Source organism: Panthera tigris, chromosome B1, assembly GCF_018350195.1.
Source record: "Panthera tigris isolate Pti1 chromosome B1, P.tigris_Pti1_mat1.1, whole genome shotgun sequence".
Lineage (NCBI taxonomy): Eukaryota > Metazoa > Chordata > Mammalia > Carnivora > Felidae > Panthera > Panthera tigris.
In genome coordinates, this window is record NC_056663.1 from 170,945,364 (window position 1) to 170,970,154 (window position 24,791).

Below are 24,791 nucleotides of genomic sequence, written 5' to 3' on the forward strand. Positions count from 1 at the left end.
ATACATAATATTTTGGCACCTGAGTCCGTAATATATATATCGTTTCAGGGATTCAAAGAAATCCCCATGTCAAAATTACTTTTGTCTGCCTGTTGACTAGAGTCTAAATTACACTATTGGAGCTTTACAATACTATGTCTAAGAACTAAGTACTACTTCTTTAGCAAGAGAGTATATCCAGATCACCTCTATGTAGAATGACCATATGATTGGTAGTCTGAACTGGGATATTTTTGAGACTGAAAGGCACTATTAATATTTTTGATCAGACAGTTGATATAAACTTTAACTGTCCTAGGCCACTGGGATATGTGGTCACTCCACTGTAATAAAGCTTTTTAAAAAGTAAATAAGTCCTGTTGTTGAGATACCTGGTTCTTCTGAAAAGAACCTCAGCGTGTGTGTGTGTGTGTGTGTGTGTGTGTGTGTGTGTGTGTGTGTGTTTATTACAATATGTGTATATTTTGTATATTTATCTTTTAACTTTCATATAATTTCAAATTTACAGAAAGACTGCAGGAATAGTACAGAGCATTATGATGTCCTTATACCCAGATTCATCATTTGCTTTATCATTTGCCATTTGCATATACTTTTTCTTTATCTCTACATAAATATTTTCTTCTGAACCATCTGAGAGTAATTTGCAGACATTAGATCCCGTTACCCCTAAATATTTCAATGTATATTCCCTAAGAATAGGATATAACCAGAGTATTCTTGACAAATCAAGAGATTTAGCATTGATACAATATTATTGTCTAATCTAATATGTATTTAAATTTCCTCAGTTGTCTCAGTAATGTGCTTTATTGGGTTTTGTTTTTTTTTCCCCCTTTGTAGTATTACAGATTGCATTTGATTGTCATGTGTCTGGTCTCTTAACTTGAAGCCATTGCTCTCTCTTTCTTTGTCTTTTAGGACTTTGATGACTGGAGAAGAGTATTGCATAGTCCAGTCCAGTTATTTTGTAGAATATTCCCTCAATTTGGGTTCATCTAGTGTTTCCTCATTATTAGATTAAGTTTATACATTTTCAGCAGAAATTCTACAGAAGTAACGTAGTATCCTTAGTGCATCGTGTAAGGAGGCATTAGCCATCATTTGTTTTTAATTTGTCAGTGATTCCTAATGCTCACTGTAGATAGTAAATTCCTGGCCTAAGGTTTAGTCTCTGTTTATATTTCAGAATATTGGCAAACAATACTCCAAGATAGACTAATATCTCAGAGGTCCTCTAGACACCTGGAATTATGGACTGTTTGTGAAAGAAGAAAATCTGCTTTCATAGAGAGAGTAGTCTAGAGTAAACACACTCAAGTTAAATTTGGTTCCTTGAATCTACATCATTTCTAAGAAGTTCATTTTTCCAGCCTTTCATACATATGTCTTAGCTTGCCATGAAAAGCCTTTACAATCTGATCCTTTTCTACAGTATGTTCCAGCTTCCTGATACTACTCCATTCATAGTCTGTGTTCCAAATCTGTAAATTTTTTTTAAGTTTCCTTTGTTGCAGGCATTTTGATGACATTTTATCTTTTATGCCAGAACATTCTAGCTATCTCTGCTTAGAATGTCTTTCAGTCCCTTCATTTACCTGGAAAGATTTTTTTCATCCTCCTAAACTTCTCAAATATTTTCTCTCATAAGAAGGTTTACGTTTACCATTTTAAACTAACCTGTCTTGGGGCGCCTGGGTAGCTCAGTCATGAGCCATCAGTCTTGATTTTGGCTCGAGTCATGGTCTCCCGGGTTGTAGGTTTGAGCCCCACATTAGGCTCTGCATTCACAGAGTGGAGCACAGAGAGCAGAGCCTGCTTAGGATTCTCTCTTCCCTCTCTCTCTGCCCATCCTCTACTCTGTCTCTCTCTAAAATAAATAAATGTTTAAAAAAAATTTTAAACTAACCTGTCTTAATCCTAATAAATAAATGTCAGTGCTGGTGCTTAAAATTGTAGGTAGATATACAAGCATGGTGTATTTATACAAGGCAACAAGAAAAGTAGGATGGTTGAGTAGTTACCAGAATTGTTATATTATGTTATCTCTTTTTCATGCTTATAACTTTATTAACAGAGCTCTCAATGAAATGTGGAAGTGTCAGAACATGCTTAGAAGTCATGTACGAGAACTATTGGATTTGCACAAGCAACCTACAGTAGGTTCATGATTTGTTTAAATTAATAGTTTGTTATGGTCATTATTCAGTTTTTCTCTAGTTACATATAATGAAGCAAGCAAAAAGTATTTTGAGTATTTTCCAAATGTCAGTTACGCATAATTTCTGTAGTTTTCTAAACAAAATTTTCACTGTAAATGAATATAACAAAATTTTATTTTCTAGCATGAGCAAAGAAATGGTGATATCTAGTTTATCATTTTAGATACTAAGCGTTTATACATAGTTCATCAGTTTCAAAGAATTAAGTCTCAAGATAAAATTCTATATAAAGTCATGGTTTTTTTTTTTTTACTCCATGATTTTTTGGTCCTTCAATATAGAGTCAGTATCAAATCCAGTGCCAATCCTATAAATATGCCAAAGTCAAATTAACAAAAAAATTCTGCCCAATGTTTTCTGGAAGATGGGGGAAAGAAACTTGAATAATTTCTTAATATATTTCTCAATGTGTTGCTAGAATAGGTGTTCTTAACTAGGGAATCATAGACAGAGACCCTTCAAAGATCTATTGATGCTAGCTAAAGCAAGGGTTGGCAAACTTTTTTTGTAACTGATGAGGTTGTAAAAATTTAGGCTTTGCCAGCCATAAAGTCTTGGTGAACTTCTCAACTCTGCCTTTATAAAATTGCAAAAGCAGTCATAGACAGTATGTAAATAAACAGTGTGTGTTTCAGCAAACCTTTAATAAAAACAAATGGTCTGTAGGACCATAGTTTACCAATTTCTGATCCAATTACTCAAATTTCATACTTTATTGTGTTGGACAATACGGAAGTACTTTTTGTATATGTGCTGCTGAAGCGAGCACCAGAAGTACTTTTTGGAAAGGAGGTGATTTTCTGAGTTGTTTTTTTGTTTTGTTTTGTTTTGTTTTGTTTTGAGGTTATTTTAGTAATAGGTCATAAAATAGGTAATAGAACTATTCAGGAAGAATTTTTTTTTCCTATTCACATTTTTAGTTAATTTTCTTTGATGTATGGTTTCACAGTAATTTTGGTATAATTGTTTCAGTTATCTTCAGTTCAATCTTCTGGCAAGATGTTTTCTCTATGGAAATTGTATATTCCTTTTTTAATTTTTAAATACCTTCCTTCTGACATCACCTTTCCTTCTGTTTGTCCTGACTTAATAGTTGTGGCTACTCCACAATTCTTTGTTATCAACTTCTGGTATAGATTTTCTGGTGGCTGGTTTGTGATGATTTTTTTTTTTTTTTAATTTTAAAAAATGTATAATACTGAGTTTGGATTTTCTTGCAGAAATTTGTTCATATGACTTCTTTTTGTTTTAAATTTCAGTCAGAGGCTAACTGTTCTGCCATGTTTGGAAAACTGATGACCATAGCAAGTGAGTTTGCTTATTCATTCCATATATAACATAATAAACATCAAAACAGGCAAATAACTTACCCAATGGGACAATTTAATATGAAGTAAGAGAAAATAATTCAGCATTATTTTTAAGAGAGCTTGCTCTTAGTTTAGCAGAGTAGTTTTTCTTTTATAATACTGATTCTCTTTAATTTTTTTAGAGAATTTGCCTGACCCTGGGAAAGCACAAGATTTTGTGAAGAAATTTAACCAGGTTCTTGGTGATGATGAGAAATTGCGGTCTCAGCTGGAGTTATTAATCAGTCCAACCTGTTCTTGCAAACAGGCAGATGTTTGTGTGGTTAGTAAATTATACTTGTACATTTGTTCTTTTAGCTTTGCTTATTGAAATTTATATTTCATTAAAACCTGCCTTACATAAATTATTTGTGTTAATTTAACTATAATGTGAGCTCTGAATTACTCAGGAGTATATCTGTGATCAGCTTAGTTGTCTCACCAGTGTTCAGCCAAATTCCAGGGAAAACACTAGAGAACTAAGCTAGGGAGATTGGTCCTAGGAATTGAGCAAGACAGTATGCTTTGCATTTAGTAGACATTTGTTAATATAAATAGAACTTTCTAAATCCTTGTGTGTGCATACATTTTCTTCACTTGTATTAGGATGGAGATAACCCTTGTCAATAAATTAGCAACAGTTACATTGTCATATATACATTTATAGAGAAGGTAATTACCCATTTAGGCTTTTGTCTTCATTCTATTCCTGGATTCTGTATTTTATAGAAAACCAGTATTCATTGAAAATATCAGGAAAGAACTTCATCCATTCATTTATTCAGCATTTTATGAGTTTTGTGTTTGAATTTCAGCTATACCATTTACTACCAGTGTGACCTTTAGTAAGTTCAATATTTTGTAGCCTCATTTTTCTCATCTATGTGTGAAAACCTCACAGGATTGTTAGATTTTGTGTGTGTGTGTGTGAGAGAGAGAGAGAGACTGACTGACTGTGTGTCCTAATACATGGCCCTTTAGGATTTAAATACATTGTATTTCTGTGGTATAGCACATATATTACAACTGCTATGTTTGGGACTAGGCTTACATAGATGAATAAGAGAAAAAAAATATTTCAGATACTTATGTCTAACTTTGTTCTAGAAAGAATTAGAGTGGGATAATTATGTAATAAAGGGATGAGGACTATGATACATGTGTATAAGAAATGGTATGAAAGCATGGTATAGGTATTTTTTATTCATTCTAGGGATACTGGGTCTCTAAGTGGATCTAAAAAGACCAGGAATTAGGAAAAGATGAGGGGAAGCCAAGTTAGGGAAGAGAACAGTGGACTCTTCTTCTGGGTCTGGGAATATGGATATACCAACCACCCAGACTCCCTCAACCTTTGCACTTCTGAATGAGTGGTTTGCCGAAAACATTTAAAGGTTTCATTTACTTCTTTGGGATTTAGAATTCTAGCTCCAGAGTGCTGTGTGCTGCAGGGCATCAACTAATATAATTGGATCATAGAATGAAATAGCTTGAAAAGACCTTAGAAATAGTTGGTTTAAGCATTTGATTTTACAAATAAAGACATTGAATTTTAAGGTTTCTTATCCAGTATTTTACATCTGGTGATAGTGGCTGAGCTTCAGATAGAGTCTAGATCTATCATAAGTCCACAATTGTGTTCTTTCTATACATTCCATTGTTTACCGGAAGAGCCAGTTCAAACTGAGTACTGCTCAACAAATGTGCATCTTGAGAAAGAACAATCAGGTGGTGTTTTTGGTCTGAGAGAAACAGAAATTAAGCTTGAGTTTGAAAAAATGGCAATAACATGAATTCCTACTATTTGTCAGACCATAAATATTTAAAAGTTTCTAAATCCAAAAAGTATATGCAAAACAGATGTTTGTAACCAAAATATCTCAGGATGAATACCACAGCCATGCAGTGTAGCCAATCAGTGCTCCTGATTTTAGCAACCAGGAAAGTAGAGATGAGGACTGCAGTTGCACTGGAAAGAGCAAGGTGATGATACTTTTTTGGAGGGGAAATTATTCTGAAGATATTTTAGGCAATGGTCCACAGAATAGCTAATAGAAGTCTATTCTAGAAGACTCTTCACATTTTTTAGTTTGTTTTCTTTGGTGAATGGTTTCACAGTAATTTGTTTTCTGGCTTTTACATGAGCATTGTGTATTCTGAGCACATTATTTAACTTATCTGTATATTGAGTATAAAATAAGATTTATAATACTCTTTAAACACTCAGGAAAACACCACTGTTAGTTTTTGCCATTTTCCAGAATATCTATATCCTTTTGTCCTTCTCCCCAAGGGCTACTGTTATTAGTTATATACATCCTCTATTATCACATTCTTTTTTCCTGCTGCTCTCATTCTGAAATAGAAGAAAAGAATAAAGAAATACACAAAATTTAGTTTCTGTCATTCTGTGTAGCTTTCATTCTCAGAATTTCTCTCTATCCCCTACTAATGTGTATGTATCACCACTTCCTTTTTTTCTAAATGACAATCACTTCTTCTCAAGAAGTGAACATTACTCAGTAACAAGAGTTTTGTAGGAATGGAGATCTAATACTTTGAGCAAGGAGTAACAATAGACCCATACTATGGCTTAATACATATATACACAATGGTATAGTGAGAGAGGATGAGCAGTGGTATTGCAGTGTCTGCTGTTCAGGTTTGCTTTCCCTTTGGACTTCAGGTATTGAGTTTCCACACCTTTATTCTAGAGAAGGATCACATATTTGCTATAGCATGAGCTCTGCTTGCTATTTGATGCTCTAGCATGACCATGGCTCCTAAATTTCAAGATTTTCCAGGAAGCTTATTAATGGAGCATTTGAGACAGTCCTAGGTTTAAATTCCAGCTGTACCATTTACTACCATTGTGACTGTTAGTGAGTTACTCAGTATTTCTGAGTCTCCTTTTCTTCATCTGTAAATATTATCAACCTCATGAGATTGTTAGAGTAAGATGAAATGAAATTTTGTGTATGACTTAAAATAAGACCCTTGCGCTACCCCATAAGATGTAAATAAATGGTAATTTTTGTGGTACTACATATACATAACACTGGCAATTCTTAAAATAAGTGGAAAGGGATCACAAATCTCCATCTTTTTAACGGTCTCAAAGTGATTCTGCTAGAGTACTTCACAGATCACACCTTAAAAAACCCTTCTACAGGGTTATCTGAATATGCATTGTATCTTCTGAAGGCCAAATTTTGGGTTGTCCCTTGATCAAGCCTACACCATTATAATGCACTGCATAATTTAGTAAATTGTATTATACATAGTCTCTCACTGAGGTTGTAGTTTAGGTGACAGAGGCAGACAAATATTTCAATAGAGAATATAGCGTGGTAAGTATTCTGAAAGAATCGTGTCCTTTGTAACACAAAGGAACAGCCCCCATTCCAGGCCAGGGTGGAAATTGGAATAGCTTATTCGAGAATAAGTGGTTCCTGAATTGAATCTTAACAATTATGTAAGTAGGGATTAGACCACTACATCAAGAATGACTGGCTGTATTTCTAGCCTCAGTAACTGGATATCGGAGAAGATATTGGAGGGATAGAAAAAGATAATGATGTGTGGCCTCTCAGCAGTTGTGTTTAGAAGTCTGGAATTCAAGACTGGTTGGTATAGTTCCTGGAGGAGGTAAAGAAAAGAATGGAAAGGGAGAGAGATGCTAATGCATGCTATTTAGTAACAATCATCAAATGTTTCCTGTTTTCTTTTAATTTAATCTTTCTATAGTTAGAATGATATACAGGGGTGGTGTGATTTATAGTAAGAAATATATATTGGTCTTTGTCCCCCATTTCTGGTACAGAAGTAAAAACCCTTTAAGTTACCAAAGTGCAGAAAGCCACGTAGGTGTCTTTTGTTATGTTAATGTGGTGCCTTTAGCAACTAGGCCTAAGGATGGGGACTGGTTGCCTCTGGAGCCAATTACATGATAAAAGGGTTGGAAACTGAGGTCAGTCACCAGTGGCCAATGATTTGATCAATCAACCTATGTATTGAATCCTCCATAAAAACTAAAAAAGACAAAGTTCAGAGAGCTTCCGGGTTGGTGGACATGTAGAGATTTGGGGAGAGTGACAGACTCACAGAAGGAATGGAAGCTCCCTGTCCTTTCCACATACTTAGCCCTATGCATCTCTTTCATCTGACTGTTCCTTAGTTAGATATCCTTTTATAGTAATCTGGTAAGTAAAATATTGCTCTGAGTTACAAGAACTACTCTAGCAAGTTAATCAGACCCAAGGAAGGAGGGGGTTATGGGAACCTAGATTTACAGCCAGTTGGTCAGAAGTATAGGTAACTACCTGGGCTTACACCTGGGCAGGGGCAGGGGCAGGGGCAGGGGTGGGAGGCAGTCCCTTAAGACTGAACCCTTAACCTGTGGGAACCAATCCTATCTTGGATAGACAGTGTCGGAATTGAGTTGAATTGTAGGACACCCTGCTGGTGTTTGGAGAATTGCTTGTTGATTGGGGGAAGTCCACCCTGCCCTCCATACACACACATTGGAATTATGTTTAGGAACTGAAAAGAACAGGTCACTGAATCATGAAAGTTAAACCTTTAGAAGCTGCTTCTTGTGAGAAATTATGCTTTATCTAGTTTACTGATTCCAACTGTGAAAATTGATAATGTTAAATCTAGGAGACATTTTGATTAGGAAAACAGCAAAGTATATGAGAGGAGATACTTACTGTGTATGTGAAAGAGTACAATGTTTTTAACAAACATTTATATTTTTTATTGTCAAAATGAGAAAGGAAAAGTATGAAGAACAAAGGAGATATATAAATGCAGAATTTTTAAGCTCTTTAGTGTTATAATAACAGGATTAAAAAATTATAAGCTTGTTGAGAATAGGGACTATTTATTTGTTTGACATTCTTTAAGAGTGCTTAATATACTAAACAATTTCTGTAACTAGTAAATACGTATCAGTAATAGTATCAATCTGTAGTGTTAGCATAGTTGATGAGAAATTTTGGAAACATTGTCAGAGATGCAGAAAGAATTCATTTTCTTTATTCATTCTGCTGTCATTTCCTAAAATGATTACATATGATTACTTCTGTTTGAAGCTTTGTCAGTTATGAAACTTCTTGTTGGTCTTAGATGTTTCTGTTTGTGCATTGGAAGTATGTGTGGGTGTTTTTTTTTTTTTTTCTTAATTGCATAAAGAAAACAAAGCTACAAACTAGTTGGTTTTTGTTGCTGCAAACTAATTTGGCTTGCTGCGTATTCCCAGTATCACTTAAGATTATCACATACAATAATTATTATGAAAGATTACTTAAATGTAAGGTTATATTGGAATATAAAAACATTAGGTTTTAAAAGTTAATTATATCTAATGTTGTTATGTACATAGGTGTATTTTATATGGTATTATTACTAGGTTTATGTAATTGTGAATTATTCTTTTTCCCTTTAGCATTTCCTTTATTTTTTCTATGCTTGTCTCTAGTACCATAAGTGTCTCTCTTAATGCCTAGTTTTTTTTTCTTTTTTGTAACCTATTCCAGGGTACTGACTAGTATAGTTTGCCTAGCAATTTTCCAGTAGGCTTATTTGTTATTAAATGATCACTGACTTTATTTTAGGTTAAAGCAATTAAATTTTATGCTAGGGATAAAAAAAAAAAAAAAGTCCCCTTTTGGGGAGACCTGCACAAAACAAATTTGATTTCAAAAGATAGTAACTGTACTTAAATTCAGATTTAAAATGTATACCTGTGGGTTAGAGCAAAGTATGTAAGGACTGAACACTGACTAAATTATTTTTATTTTCTCAAATGCTAAAGTTTTGCTAAGTTAATTATAGTTTGCAAAATAAATCAAGCATCTCTTAATGACTAATAAGTTTTCCCGAGACTTACACTCTAATGAGAAACATGGATGGTATCCAATTTAATATTGTCTTTATAAAATTAACTTGTGTCAAGATATCACTGAAATTATAGTAGAAATTGTTTCATTTTTCCCTTGTCCCCTGAATATATATTTTTTTATGTTTTTTATGAAAAAACATATAAACTGACTATTATTTGTTACTGCTTTATAGTTTGGGATGTACTTTTAATATGCATTATCTTCTCACCCAAAATTTATATTTATTCAGCAGAAATATTCATTAAATGTTGATTAAATTGTGTTGATTAAATTTGTGATTAAACTTCTTCCCCCAGTGCCCAACACTTAGTGAATTTAACCTTGTCTTTGGGAGAATCAGGCTCTCTAATAAAGTCCCAATATATTCTTTAGAAACTCCAGCAATAACATGTTTTCTTTGTAGGAACTATTTGATGTAATGCCACCATCTTTGGAATCACCTATGTTTTTCCAGAACTAAAAATCTTATAAATAATTACGTACTTATGAATCTCCCCCTCTTTAAAAAGACAAATCATTAACTGAAAGCATAATATTCTGTCAAATTATGAAATAAACTAATAAAAGATACCCATGAAAGTATTAATTGTTAACTTTTTGAAAGAGCATTAAAAAAGATTGTTTACTAAGCAATAATTTCATGGGAGAAATATAGGATAAAAGGCATAAATCACACAATGTTATCCCCTTTCTGTCCTCCACAGTACAGATTTTGCAGTGATAACCTAATGAGTATATAATTCTAGTCAGGGTCTAAAGCAGAAATTTAGTCAAGTCTAAAGCAGATTCTGCTGGTTTTGAATCTTTAAATGCTTTTGATACCTATAGTCACTTTTATTTTGAAAAATATGAATGTGAATCATACTTACGGTAAAATCTTTCCCTTCTATAGAGAGAAATAGCTCGAAAACTTGCAAATCCTAAGCAGCCAACAAACCCTTTTCTAGAGATGGTCAAATTTCTGTTGGAAAGAATTGCACCTGTGCACATTGATTCAGAAGCCATAAGGTAAGCCAGGAAATCTATTCACTCAAAAATAGCATATGGTCTGAAACCACAGTGTGGTAAGTTTAAATTCTGGGTCCCTAAGAAAACCTAAAAAGTCTCCCTGTATACCTTTTTAATATATCATTCAAGTTGAAAGAAGGGCTTACTCATTTTCTAGTCTTTGACTTACTTCAATGATTTTAATTTTTTTAGAGTTCTTGTGTTTTATTTTTAGCCTATCTGTGCTCATCAAAGAAAACCCTAGAACGCAAAAAATGGAAAAAGAAGAAATTTTTAAATCTATAGGCTGTCAGTCAATCTTTGAGTTTTCTTAGCCATTTTGATGGCCACACAACATCCCTGTAGTATGTATTGTATCACTGTTCAGTTGAGATATGTGAAAACAGAATAGTATTTTGAAAAGAGAACAAGTTGCCATTAGACAAATCTGGTGTCACAGCATGTGTCTGCTACATACCAGTTTGTGTCTTTGAAGAAGCCTGGTAATCTATCTGAATTCTTAATTTTATTTTTAACTTTAATATGTGTATAACATCTCCTTGTCATATGATTGTCAGAATTAGAGATAACGTAAAAACTAAGAAGCCTGGCACAATAGACATTAACAGCTATTGTTTTTTATTAAGTGTTTTCCATAATTTCATGCATTTCAGTTGTTTCTGATGATTTCTGTTGTAAACTTCTGTGAATACTTTTCCCTTGCACTAATCATTTTTCCTGTAGACAAGCTGTATATCTTCCTTTTCATGTTGGGTCACTATATAGTACTTACTGGTTCTCTCTCTCTGTTTTCTTTTGTTTTTATTGGTTCTTTCTCTCTCTCTCTCTCTCTGTCTCTCTCTCTCTCTCTCTCTCTCTTTTTTAATGTTTATTTATTTTTGAGAGAAAGAGGGAGACACAGAATCTGAAGCGGAGCCCTAGGCTCCGAGCTGTCAGCACAGAGCCCAACATGGGGCTCCAACTCACGAACCACGAGATCATGACCTGAGCCAGAATCGGATGCTTAACCAACTGAGCCACCCAGGCAACCTTTATTGGTTTTCTTTTTAAATAGCTTTGGATTAGGAGACCTGATTCTAGCTATTAGTTATTTCACTGTATGTGAATTACTGCTTTGGTTGTATTGAAATGCCAGTTGTATTGGTTTTCTAGGGCTGCCATAACAAAATACCACAGACTGAGTGACTTTAACAACTGAAATTAATTTTTCTCACAGTTCTGGAGGCCACAAGTCAAAGATCAAGGTGCCATCAAGTTTGATTTCTTCTGAAGCCTCTCTTCTTGACTTGCAGATGGCCTCCTCTCACTGTCTCCTTATAGGGTCTTACTTTATCTGTGTCCTAATCTTCCCTTCCTATAAGAACAATAATTATATTGAATAATGGCTCACACATTTCACCTCATTTTACCTTAATTATCTGTGTTAAGACCCTACTTTCAAATATACTCACATTATCAGGTACTGTAGATTAGACTCCAACATTTAATCTGGGGGTACACAATTCAGCTTATAACAGCAATGTCTGTCTACCTTTTTCTCTTTTTTTTTAATGTTTGTTTATTTTTGAGAGAGTGAGTGAGTGGGGTAGGTGCAAAGAGAGAGGAGGACAGAGGATCCGAAGTGGGCTCTGCACTGACAGCAGAGAGCTTGACATGGGGCTCGAACTCACCAACCACAAGATCATGACCTGAGCTGAAATTAAGAGTTGGAGCTTAGAAAAGTAAGGTTTTCAGAGAGTAAGTGGTTTGTTCACAGCTGGGTAATGACAAAAACCCTAGATTTATTTTATTTTTCCAAAGGATGGAAGTAATTTTATTTTAATTTTTTTGTTTTTACTTATTTATTTTTTAATTGGCTTTTCACCCAATGCAGAGCCCAGTGCAGGGCTTGAATCCACGATCCTGAGTCAAGACCTGAGCTGAGATCAAGAGTCATGCACTTAACCAACTGAGCCACCCAGGCACCTCTGTTTTAATTTTTTTTTATTTGGGTATATTTCAGACACAATGTTAATTAGTTTCAGGTGTACAGCATAGTGATTTGGCATCTCTATACCATATGCTATGGCTCACCACAAATATAACTATCATCTGTCACCATACAGCGCTGTTACAATATCATTAATTATATCCCCTGCACTGTACCTTTTATTCCGATGATGTATTCCATAGCTCGAAGCCTATATCTTCCACTCCTCTTCACCCCTTTTGCCCATCCCCCTTCCCTCTTGCAGCCATCAGTTCTCTGTATTTATAGGTCTGATTCTGCTTTTAGTTTGTTTATTCATTTGTTTTTTTACATTCTACATGAGTAAATCAAAAATATCATAAATCATACTTGTCTTTCTCTGACTTATTTCATTTAGCATAATATCATCTAGGTCCATCCATGTGGTTGCAAATGACAAGACCTCATCCCTTTTTATTGCTGCATATTATTCCTGTGTGTACACATACATACATACACATACCACATCTTTATCCGTTCATCTGCCATTGGACACTTAGGTTGCTTCTATGTCTTGACTATTATAAAAAATGCTGCAGTAAACATAGGGATGCATATATCTTTTCAAATTAGTGTTTTCATTTTCTTTGGGTAAATACCCAGTAGTGGAATTACTGGACCATATATTTCTGTTTTTAATTTTTTGATGAACCTCCCTACTATTTTCCACAGTGGCCATACCATATATTTATATTCCCACCAACACATTTATTATTTTTGATGTCAGTGTCCTTTGCTCTATGCCATTTGATTTTAATGGGGTAAATCAGGATATAGTACATGTAGATAGTGCTCTGCCTTTGCGTATTGACATTGAAAGATACATATAATGGCATTTGCTCTTTGTCTCCATGAGGCTTCACAGGGTTTCATTACTTTAGTAAATTATAGTAAAGCTAGTGGTTGATCTCCAGTCTTAACAGACCAAACACTGCTTTTTCAGTAGCATCATGTTTGGGCTCAGAGAAATCAACTTATGGTTAGGGTTTCTGAGAGACTACTTTCATGCAAAATTCTAGTTTATTTTAATGAGAAATATGTCATATAATATTCTTTCTGTGTAACCAAATCTTTATGGACTATTGTGAATAGAGGGTTTGTTTCTTCATTTAACACACATTTAATGGAGCAATTTGTAAAATACATTGGGTAACTAGGGAAGGATAGTTATTTAACCCAAATTGTGTGGGATGAATTTGTTATTAGAGCAGGTTCTGAAATAGATCACACATAAAATGGGTAGTGAAAGATCAGTAGGAATTATAGAGAGTAGTCAGGTGGAGATTGCAGAAGAACAGGCCACTAGCCCTGTGTCCTTGGGTAGATTATTTAAGCTACTCTGAGCTTTAATTTCCTCACCTTTAAAATAAGGATAATAATACATTTACAATACAATAACAATACACAGCAATAAAATAACAACTGGAATTGTTGAGAGGCTTAAATAACATGGATATATAAAACACTTAGCACAGTGCCTCGCACATAGTAATTACCAAATGAACTTTAGTAGCTATTCTAGGAAGAATAAATAGACAAAAACAAAGGCAATTAAGAAGTAGTTAGAAAGTTGTATGTGCTTTAACCATAATGAAGGATTTTGGAAGAAAAGAATGAGGATAGTAGAAAATCATCCTAAATATAACCAATTTTTCTTTAGTATATTTTCCCCAGACTTGTGTTTATACAAATACACATATGTGTGCTCCAGTTAGTTATTTATCCATAGATAGTGGTTGAAAGTGAAGTAGTGATTGTGATAGTGGGAGAGAGGAGTAAAATTTTACCTTCAGGGAGAGGATAAAATTTTAAAAGAAAAAGGTTGAAGACTGAATCCTAAGGAAAATTAATTAAGAGGTTGGCTACAAGATAAGGAATTCATTAAATTTTTTAAAAATTTGACAATATAGTATGGTGACAGATGGTAACTAGACTTATTGTGACCATTTCATGTTTATAAATATCAAGTCACTCTCCTCTACCCCTGAAACTAATATAAGATTGTATGTCAATTCTTCAATTTAAAAAAAAAAATTGTTTTTAAGGAGGCATGGTCAAAAGTGGAAAATCAGGGGCACCTGGGTGGCTCAATTGGTTAAGAGTCCGACTTCAACTTGGGTCATGATCTCACAGTTTGTGAGTTCGAGCCCCGCGTCAGGCTCTGTGCTGACAGCTCAGAACCCTGAGCCTGCTTCAGATTCTGTGTCTCCCTCTCTCTCTGACCCTCCCCAACTCACACTCTGTCTCTGTCTCTCTCTCAAGAATAGATAAACATTTTTTAAAAAATTTTAAATGGAAAATCAGGAAAGAGTGGTAACACAGAAGCTAAAGAGGGACTAAAAGTTGGAGAGGTCAGATGCTATCCGGAAGTAAAATAGATACTAAAAATCATCCATTGGATTTAGAAAAAGGAAAAACGTCACTATGGCCAGGATAGTTTCTTTGGAGTATCAGGGGCAAGCCCAGTTTACCAAGGATTGAGAAGAGCATAAGATAGCCCTTCCCAACATCCACATCATGGTACACAGAGAAAATGATAAAAATTGAGCAGAGAAGACTGCTCAAGCCCAGAGGTGATTGACTTAGCTCAACAGGATCCTAATAGGGTCCACTCTGCAGCCTTGAGATAGGAGAAAATCCAAGGGATAAATAACTTGTTACACTTCCAAAGTCTGCTTTAGGAGGTAAATTGGGATGTAGGACAGCCACTGTGGACAGTTTAGCTATAAAATGTTAAAGAGAAAAATTAGATAATGGAAAGAGAGTAAGCCTGAGGAAGGGTCTTTTGTTGTTTTTAATGAAGAAATTTTGAATATTTAAATACCTTTGAGAGGTGCTAATAGAAAAGAAGAGAGGCTGAAGATGGGGGAAGGGGGGTAGAATTATAATGCAACATCCCTAAAGAAGAAGAGCAGAAAGAAGAAAATCTTCTCCATGATATGAAAAAATGATAGATACAAATTAGAGGAATTTAGAAGATAGGGTATAGAAAATTAGTTTTCACTCATGGCCTCCTTTATTCTCTGTCAGGTTAAAAGTAATATAAGTAGTCTGCTCAGTGGAAGAATTTAGACCTGAGTTAGAATAGTGAAGATTTATAACAGTTGTTATACAAATTAAAAGAGAAAGAGACACATAGAAGACTTCCCAAGCAATTTTGAACAGACACTTGAATTGGTGATAATCTTTTGCTTCATGATACCCCTATGAAGCATATGGAGTATGTATTATTTCTCTAATTTAGAAACGAAAATACTTTTATAAGAGAAAGGACTGCGGTCCTGGTTTTAAGACTTGGGTCTCTTACAGCTTATTGACTCATAATGATGATCCACCCACATTATAATGAAGGCAGAGATGATGCACTGTATTGTTTTGCACTGTATTTCCAGGATAGACCCTAAGACTTGGCAGATAATAGGTGGTCAGTAAATACTTATTAAATAAATGCATGCATAACCTCTTAAAAATAGTTAGATACACTCATAAATTTTTTCAAACACATTTGTAATCTTGTTAAATTCGTGTATCATTTTACAGGATTTCGTCCAAATAGAAAGCATACTTCAGATATTCTTCTCAAATTGGAAATAACTTTTGTTTTTAATATATGTCAGAGCTAAAACTTGTAGAGCAAAATACTGGGTAAGCAAGATATCTTAAATAGGACATAAAAAGCATAAACAATGATGGAGCACCTGGGTAACTCATTAAGTTAAGCATCCTACTCAATAAATGATCCAATTTAAAAAAAGGGGACAGATTTGAACAGACTTCACCAAGTAAGATATACAAATAGGAAATAAGCACAGGAAAAGACAACCAACATTATTACTCATTAGGGAAATATAAATTCAAATTTCAGTGAGAAACCACTACATACCCATTTGAATGGCTGAAATTAAAGATACTGTCCGGGGCGCCTGGGTGGCGCAGTCGGTTAAGCGTCCGACTTCAGCCAGGTCACGATCTCACGGTCCGTGAGTTCGAGCCCCGCGTCGGGCTCTGGGCTGATGGCTCAGAGCCTGGAGCCTGCTTCCAGTTCTGTGTCTCCCTCTCTCTCTCTCTGACCCTCCCCCGTTCATGCTCTGTCTCTCTCTGTCCCAAAAATAAAATAAACGTTGAAAAAAAAAATTAAAAAAAAAAAAAAAAAAGATACTGTCCATACCAAGTATTGATGATATTTCAGACTGACTGAACCAGGTGTTGGTGATACAGGAGATAGTTTGTTGTAACATTAAGTATACATATAATATTACCATACAACTCAGGAATGACAGTACTAGATATTTGCCTACAAAAAAAGAATACCTAAATTCCCATAAAGACTTCAAGTTAATTGCTTGTAGCAGCTTTATTTATATCTTTAAACTAGAAATACTCTAAAGTTCATCTGTTGGTAATTAGATAAACATACTGTGATAAATCCATACAATGTAATACTTCTCAGCAATAGAAAGGAACAAACTATTGATTCTATGCAACAATGTAGAGAAATCTCAAGAGAATTATGTCACATAAAAGATGTCAGACGCAAAATACGTGAAATTCTAGAAAAGGTAAAATTATAGTGACAGAAACCAGGTCAGTGATTGCCAGTGTGGAAAAAGGAGATTGACCACACGGGGCATAAGGCAATTTTTTGTGGAGATGGGAATATATATATATATATATATTCACAATGAAACACCACTTTATACCCACTGGTATGGCTATAATAAAAAAGATGAGTGGGAGAAGACGTCAAAAAATTGTTACCCTCATATATTGCTGGTGGGAATATAAAATGATGAAGCTGCTTTGGAAAACAGTTTGGCAGCTGCTCAGTAAGTTCAAACATAGAGGGGTGCCTAGGTGGTTTAGTCAGTTAAGCGTGTGACTTTGGCTCATGTTGTGATCTCTCAGTTTGTGAGTTTGAACCCCGCATCAGGCTCTGTGCTGTCAGTGCTGAGCCCACTTCAGATCTTCTGTCCCCCTCTCTGTCTGCCCTTGCCCACCTTGTGCACATTGCCCCACTCATGCACACTTGTGCTCTTTCTCTCTCAAAAATAAACATTTGTGGTGCCTGGGTGACTCAGTCGGTGAAGTGTCCAACTCATGATCTCAGCTCAGGTCATGATCTCAGTTTGTGAGTTCAAGCCCCACATTGTGCTTTGTGCTGACAACATGGAGGCTGCTTGGGATTCTGTCTCTCACTCTCTCTGCCCCCTCCCCTGCTTACTCTCTCTCTCTCTCAAAATAAATAAACTTTAAATATAAAAAAAAGTTAAAACAGAGTTACTATATGACCCAGCAACTCCACTCACAAATATATGCCCAAGAGAAGTGAAAATATATGTCTATACTTGGATATGAATGTTTACAGAAACATTATTCATAATAGCTGAAAAAAAATAGAAAAAAACTCAAATGTCCATCAACTGATAAACTGTCTTATATGCATATACTAGAAGGTTATTCAGGATTAAAGTAAATGAAATACTAATACATAGTACAACATGGATGAACCTCAAGAACAGTTTGCTAGGTGAAAGGAGTCACTCATAAAAGACTACGTATATATCGTATGAGTCTATTTATATGAAATATTCAGAATAGGCAAATGTGTAGCAACAGAAGGCAAATTAGTAAATGACTAGGAATAGAGGAGATACGAGTGAACAGCAGTGACTCCTATTGGAAAAGGGATTTTTTGGGGAATGGGGTGAAATCTAAAATTAGATTGTGGTAATGGTTATACAACCCTGTGAATATAAACTAAAAACCACCGAATTATACATTTTAAATAGGTGAGTTATATGATACATAAATTATATTTCCAGCTAGTGTTTAATACACTCCTAATTTGTTTTTTAAAAAAATGTTTTTTTATCAATTGAAGATACTGAGGAAGTTTTTAAATTATTCTTGTGATGTTAAAAGGGAAATAAAAGTACTAAAAGTGGTTTAAATTATATAGAAGATGTATCTGTGTACCTTATGTATTTTATACCTAAAATTTTTTAATAGTTTGACTAAAATATGTGTATTTTTCCAAGGGAAAAATTTTAACCGGAAACAGTTACGATTAACTTCCATTTGTTAAATATTTGCTATGTATTAGGTCATTTGCTGTAATAATTTAATGCCCCCAAAATAAGGGTTGTTGGTTTTTTTTTCAGTTTACTGATGAGGAAACAGCCTCAAAACCAAAAATCACATCTATTGCAACAACATGGATGGAGCTAGAATATTTTATGCTAAGTGAAATAAGTCAGTCAGAAAAAGACAAATATCATATGATTTCACTCATATGTGGAATTTAAAAAACAAAACAAATGAAAATAGGGAAAGGGGAGAAAAAGAAGAAGAAAGGGAAACAAACCACAAGAGACCCTTAACGATAGAGAGCAAACTGAGGGTTGATGGGGGGGGGGGGGGCGGGGGATGGGCTAGGTAGGTGATGGGTATTAAGAAGGGCATTTGTTGTGGGGCACCTGGGTGGCTCAGTCAGTTAAGCGTCCCGACTTCAGCTGAGGTCATGATCTCACAGTTTGTGAGTTCAAGCCCCATGTCCAGCTCTATGCTGACAGCTCAGAGCCCGAGGCTTGCTTCAGATTGTGTGTTTCCCTCTCTCTGTGTCCCTCTCCTGCTCACACTCTGTCTTTCTCTAAAAACTAAATAAACATTTAAAAATTCTTTAAAAAATTAAAAAACAGATAAACATAAGGGAAGGGAAACAAAAATTTTAAAAAAAAGGGCATTTGTTGTAATGAGCACCGAGTGTTGTCCTTAAGTAATTAATCACTGAATTCTGCTTCCAAAACCAATATTGCACTGTATATTAACTAATTAAAACTTTAAAATAAATTTAAATTAAGGATTTAAAAAAATCATATTTGTTTTTACTTAAAATAATACCATGTTGGGGCGCCTGGGTGGCTCAGTTAGTTAAGCCTCCGACTTTAGATTTCAGCTCAGGTCATGATCTCACAGTTTGTGAGTTCGAGCCCCGCGTCAGTCTCCATGCTGAGCATGGAGCCTGCTTGGGATTCTTTGTTTCCCTCTCTTTCTGCCCCTTCCTGTGTGTGCACGTGCTCACCAGCTCGCTCTCTCTCTCTCTCTCTCTCTCTCTCTCTGAAAATAAATAAATAAACATTTGAAAAAATAAAATCAGGGGCGCCTGGATGGCTCTATCGGGCACGTGTCCGACTTCAGCTCAGGTCATGATCTCACAGTTCATGAGTTCTAACCCCATGCCCAGCTCTGTGCTGCTAGCTCAAAGCCTGGAGCCTGCTTCCGACTCTGTATCTCCCTGTCTCTGTGCTCCTTCCCCACTTGCACTCCATCTCTGTCTCTCAAGAATAAAGAAACATTTTTAAAAAGCGTTCACCTTGCTTATTAATTAATTAATTTAATTAATTGAAAGTACCATGTTGCTACATAGTCTGATTTTTATTCACAGGTAATGTTCTGTTTTGTGGTGGTTAGGTATGTTTGAAAAACTAATTCCATAATGTTGGACAATTAAATGTTTTTTTATTGATGAATCTGTTTATGAATATAACATGATGCTTCTCATGAACTTTTCTCTAAATCTTTAGGAATAGAATTACTGATTCAGTAAATTAATCACCAAGGATTAATTTAAACTCCTTTGTCCATGCATTTGTTTTTTACTTTGAGTGAATTGTCATTTCTTCATTTAGCAACTGCCATCTATTGTTTTTCTATTGTTGTAAGCAATCTCTTTATATATAGAAATCAATGTTAAATTATCTTTCCAGTACGTATCATTTAATTTTAATCTTGTTGTTTTTCAGTAGAGTTGTACATGGAGTTTCGGCAAGGTTGTGGGTAGATAAAGTAAAAATCTCAGCTGTCAAGTTGGGAGCAAAGTTTAAAAAGTCACAAAATAGGGTTGCCTGGTGGCTCAGTCCATTAAGCATTCTCCTCTTGATTTCGGCTTGGGTAATGCTCTCAGCAGTTCGTGGGATGGAGCCATTGGATTCTCTCTCTTCCTCTGTCTCTACTCTCTCTACCCCTCCCCCACTCACGCACAAGGTCTCTTTTTCAAAATAAATAAACATTTTTTTTTAAGTCACAAAATAATTTTTTCCTCCAGGAACGTACTTGTAGCTAATGTTTAGGTTCTGTATGTGTTCTACCACAATGTAGTTAGGAATTACTGATCTACTAAGGTGGCTAATTTAGATTTTCTTATTTTAATAGTGCACTGGTAAAACTGATGAATAAATCAATAGAGGGAACAGCAGATGATGAAGAGGAGGGTGTAAGTCCAGATACAGCTATTCGTTCAGGACTTGAACTTCTTAAGGTACTTTTAAAATAATTCTGTCTCCATGAATTTCCAGTCTTAATTCCAATTCCCTTAAGGATATGCAAGGATTGGGCTTTATTTCATTGGAAACTGAAAAATTAAACATTTGTAGTAGAAATCATATTTTATAAAAATGTATGTCTTTCACATTACAATAATGTAATTGTTTTACATTATAAAATCATGTTTTGATGATTTGCTATTTCATTCCTCATTTGCATACCTGTATTTAACAACATGTGCTTGTAACAGTATGTTCTAAATGATCTAGTCTTAACTTTCATCTGCTGACAGGAATTATATGACAGTATCTGTCTTATCAGGAAATTTTTAAACAATTGCTACTCATATTATGCCAAAGAATTCAGAAAATAGAGCAATTAGTAAGAGGCAGATCAGGCAAGACTTTGTGGACAAGATATGGCTTAATCTAAGGTAACACAGCATCGTGAAAGAGAATAATTCTTGGCATATTTTAGGGATTGTTGGGAGTCTAGCCTAACTGAAAAAAAAGGATTGCTTTGGGGAATAACGGGATACAGAGTTGGTTTTAGATTGGTAATGTTCTTTGAGCAGAAAGGTGTTATCAGGGTCTTTCCTTCTGGCTTTCATTATGGCATGGCACTTAACAGAGCTTTCATCAGATGGAGTAAAGAGGAAATTGAAGGAAAGAGATATTTAGATAACTATAATGTGTGAACTGAGGGAGAAGAGACAAACCAGTGCAATGGACATTAGATAGAAAAGAGAGTGATGGGATTGTATTGGAATGGTCTTTAATTTCATGGAAAGATTTTGTATTTTTAATGATGAGATATTTTTAAATAGTTTTAAGAGTAAAATCTTGAAGATAAGCATTTTTCATAGTTTTGATTCATTTTTTCAAATATGATTCTCCATTTTTCTGTAAGTAAAATTTACAAGGTTTTATATTATCAACCCTATTACTAACATGTCAACATACTATCTAAATATTATCAGCAAGAATCTCACCGAATGAGACCATCTCTTTACTTTATAACCCATTAAATAAATGCTTATTAAGTAAGTTAATGAAGATTACATACTCCATCCCCTACCCACACCTCTCCACTTGTAGCCTTTATCTCTGATATTATGCTAACTAAGTTGTTTCCACTTCATGGAAAGTAAATTTCGTAGACATGTCCAACTTGCTATAAATTCCTTAGGGATAGACTGGGACTTCTAGAGTAATAAATAAAGGAGTAATAATGTACATGTTTTTAATCGTGACTAAAAGTTCACAGTTATGGCTTCTTTGTTTATAGTTATGACCAGTGGAATTTTGTGATGGATTTCACTTAAAATATTCCTTTTAGACTATCGTCTTGCCAGTGAAATAAAGCTCTGTGTTAACATTTTGTTTACATCACAGTATCACAGTCCATAAAAAAAAAGCCACATTTTCTGCATTCCCAGTTTCAGAACAGACTAAGAGGTAAAGAAGAAAATAGGGCAAAGGCTATATATCAACTCTCATAAGGAGTCTACTGCACAGTATTTCTTTTCACATGTCATTAAACACAACAAATTACAAAGGAGACTATGAAATAAAATCTTTATTCTGTATAGCTAGCATATGCAGCCCATAATTTTGAATTGTATTTATAGTAGAAAATAATTTTCTTCTTTGAATGAAAACCATTGTCTGTACTTCTAAAGCTATATCTATTCCTCCAGGTTCTGTCTTTCACACATCCTACCTCGTTCCACTCTGCAGAGACATATGAGTCCCTGTTACAGTGCCTCAGAATGGAAGATGACAAGGTAGCAGAAGCTGCTATACAAATTTTTAGAAATACAGGCCACAAAATAGAAACAGACCTACCCCAGATACGATCGTGAGTATATTTTTTCTCATGGTAAACACAAAAGTGTTTTAAGTGTAGGAGCCAGTCATTTTTCTTTTTCATGTAGGAAGATAGGAGAGAGGGGAGAGGAAAGACAACTTTTACTTAGAAGCAACTTTTCTGTATCCTTTGTATTATCCTTTCTCTGCCTTATACTCCTCCCCTACTATTAGAAGAACAAACTGAGAAAGAAATTAGAGGAACAAACTGAAACTTTGTTTATAACAAGATTATTTTTGAATATTAATATTAATAATCAAAAGTTATCACAGAATTTAGAATTTGTGGTTAGCAAATTTGTGGTTAGCGTTTCTTCCTTATCTATGTACATTTTCTTCCCTCCAACTGGTTTAAATTCAGTAGCTGCTACTAACCTGTCTCACCAAAGAATGGGATAATCAACTAGTGTGTTTAACAGCATATCTTATTAGTTGCCTGGTTATTGGCAGTGGTGGTTTTATAATTTTGATCTCTCCCTCAAGATTACCTTTTCTCTTTCATCATAAGAATGAAATACATTTTGATATTTTTACTTCGACATCATAAAGAGGTTGCCTTAGGATCAAACTTGTGCTGAGAGTTTATATTTAGACAAAAAATGTGGGAGATGTCTTTTGAAGGAAAAACACATTGTTGATAGCTGTTGAGTCAGATGTTCAGGGTATATGCAAGTAGTTCTGGATATATCCAAATCAAACCGTTTTTCCTTACAGGGTAATAATAGGACAAGAGGACTACTGACTCCTAAAGTTTTGGTTTTTTGTTTTTTATTTTTTTAATGTTTTATTTATTTTTGAGACAAAGCATGAGCAGGGGAGGGGCAGAGAGAGAGGGAGACACAGAATCCAAAGCAGTCTCCAGGCTCTGAGCTGTCAGCACAGAGCCCAACACTAGGGTCGAACCCACGAACCATGAGATCATGTCCTGTGCCAAAGTCGGACGCTTAACCAACTGAGCCACCCAGGCGTCCCCTGATTCCTAAAGTTTTTATTAAATTTGTAAGCTGATAGTTTAATTTGAGAAATAAGTCAATATTTATTGTACATTCTCTTCATTCTCAGAACTGTACTGACTAATATAAAAGAATTACCACACTTAGTCCCTGGTCTCAAGGTGTTTATAGCCTAGAAGTCATAATCTTTGTACTTGTACATTGGGGAAAAAAATCATTGACACACTAGGGTAAAGTTTCTGGTGAGTTTTTCAAGGTAGGAAAACCTATTTTAAGGTAAAGGATTTCTTCTTAAAGGAATTCTATCCCAGCAGAAGCAGTGGAAAATGGGGGTAGGTGAAATAGTTAACTTTGGACACAAGGAATAAAACGTACTGTTCTTAAGACTAATAAGGAAGGAAGGAGAAAATCATTGAAAAGCAGAGGAGCAAAAACAATGCAAGCCTCAGAAACAACCCTGATGACATCATCGGATTATATAGCACACTAGAAAAGCAAGGGAAAAGGTTAAAGTTGATTTTTGTGTAATCATTTCATTAGGCTAAGAAGAATTAGTAACACATTTAACAACAGTTTGATCAACACTATGTCTTTGTTACTTGTGTTATTTACAAGAACTGCTACTCTGGTAAATGAGTTTGTGAGAAAGACTTTAACAGTGTTCAGTTAAGGAGGCTACTGGGCCATGGAAATCTGTCTCTTAACAATTCTAAATCTGCACACAGAGAAATGTGTCATATTCGTAAGTGTCAAATCAGATTTATACTGACTAGCATATATTCATCCCAGTTTTTTGGTTGAGGTGCATGACCTGGGATCTGGGGTATTGCTTTTAATGTCTAGCCTCCCATTTTCATGAGAGGACCTTTTGTCATCATTGTATTTGATACCACTGACCTTATAATCTATAAAATAGAACCACTGCATTAAATGTATGACAAGTATCTTTCCTTAAATTTTTTTTTTTGCCTTAAATAGCTTTTCTTCTGATTAAAAGAATACTTAAATGTTCATTGTAAAAAGCTAAAACTTGGGGTACCTGGGTGGTCAGTCACTTAAGCATCCAACTCGTGATTTTGGCTCAGGTCATGATCTCAGGGTCATGAGATGGAGCCTCCCATTGGTCTCTGTGCTGAGTGTGGAGCCTGCTTAAGA

General features: G+C 34.9%; 1 protein-coding gene across 2 annotated transcripts in view; it reads left to right on the top strand.

Moving 5' to 3' along the window:
- PDS5A (PDS5 cohesin associated factor A) overlaps nucleotides 1–24,791 on the top strand; it is a 135,262-nt gene that overhangs the window by 65,532 nt on the left and 44,939 nt on the right. For both annotated transcript variants that reach the window (XM_042984684.1, XM_042984686.1), the window contains exons 14-19: nucleotides 2,078–2,159; nucleotides 3,482–3,530; nucleotides 3,715–3,854; nucleotides 10,370–10,485; nucleotides 20,705–20,810; nucleotides 22,515–22,675. In XM_042984684.1, the coding sequence (XP_042840618.1) occupies nucleotides 2,078–2,159; nucleotides 3,482–3,530; nucleotides 3,715–3,854; nucleotides 10,370–10,485; nucleotides 20,705–20,810; nucleotides 22,515–22,675 (654 nt within the window). The remainder of the gene's footprint in view (nucleotides 1–2,077; nucleotides 2,160–3,481; nucleotides 3,531–3,714; nucleotides 3,855–10,369; nucleotides 10,486–20,704; nucleotides 20,811–22,514; nucleotides 22,676–24,791) is intronic.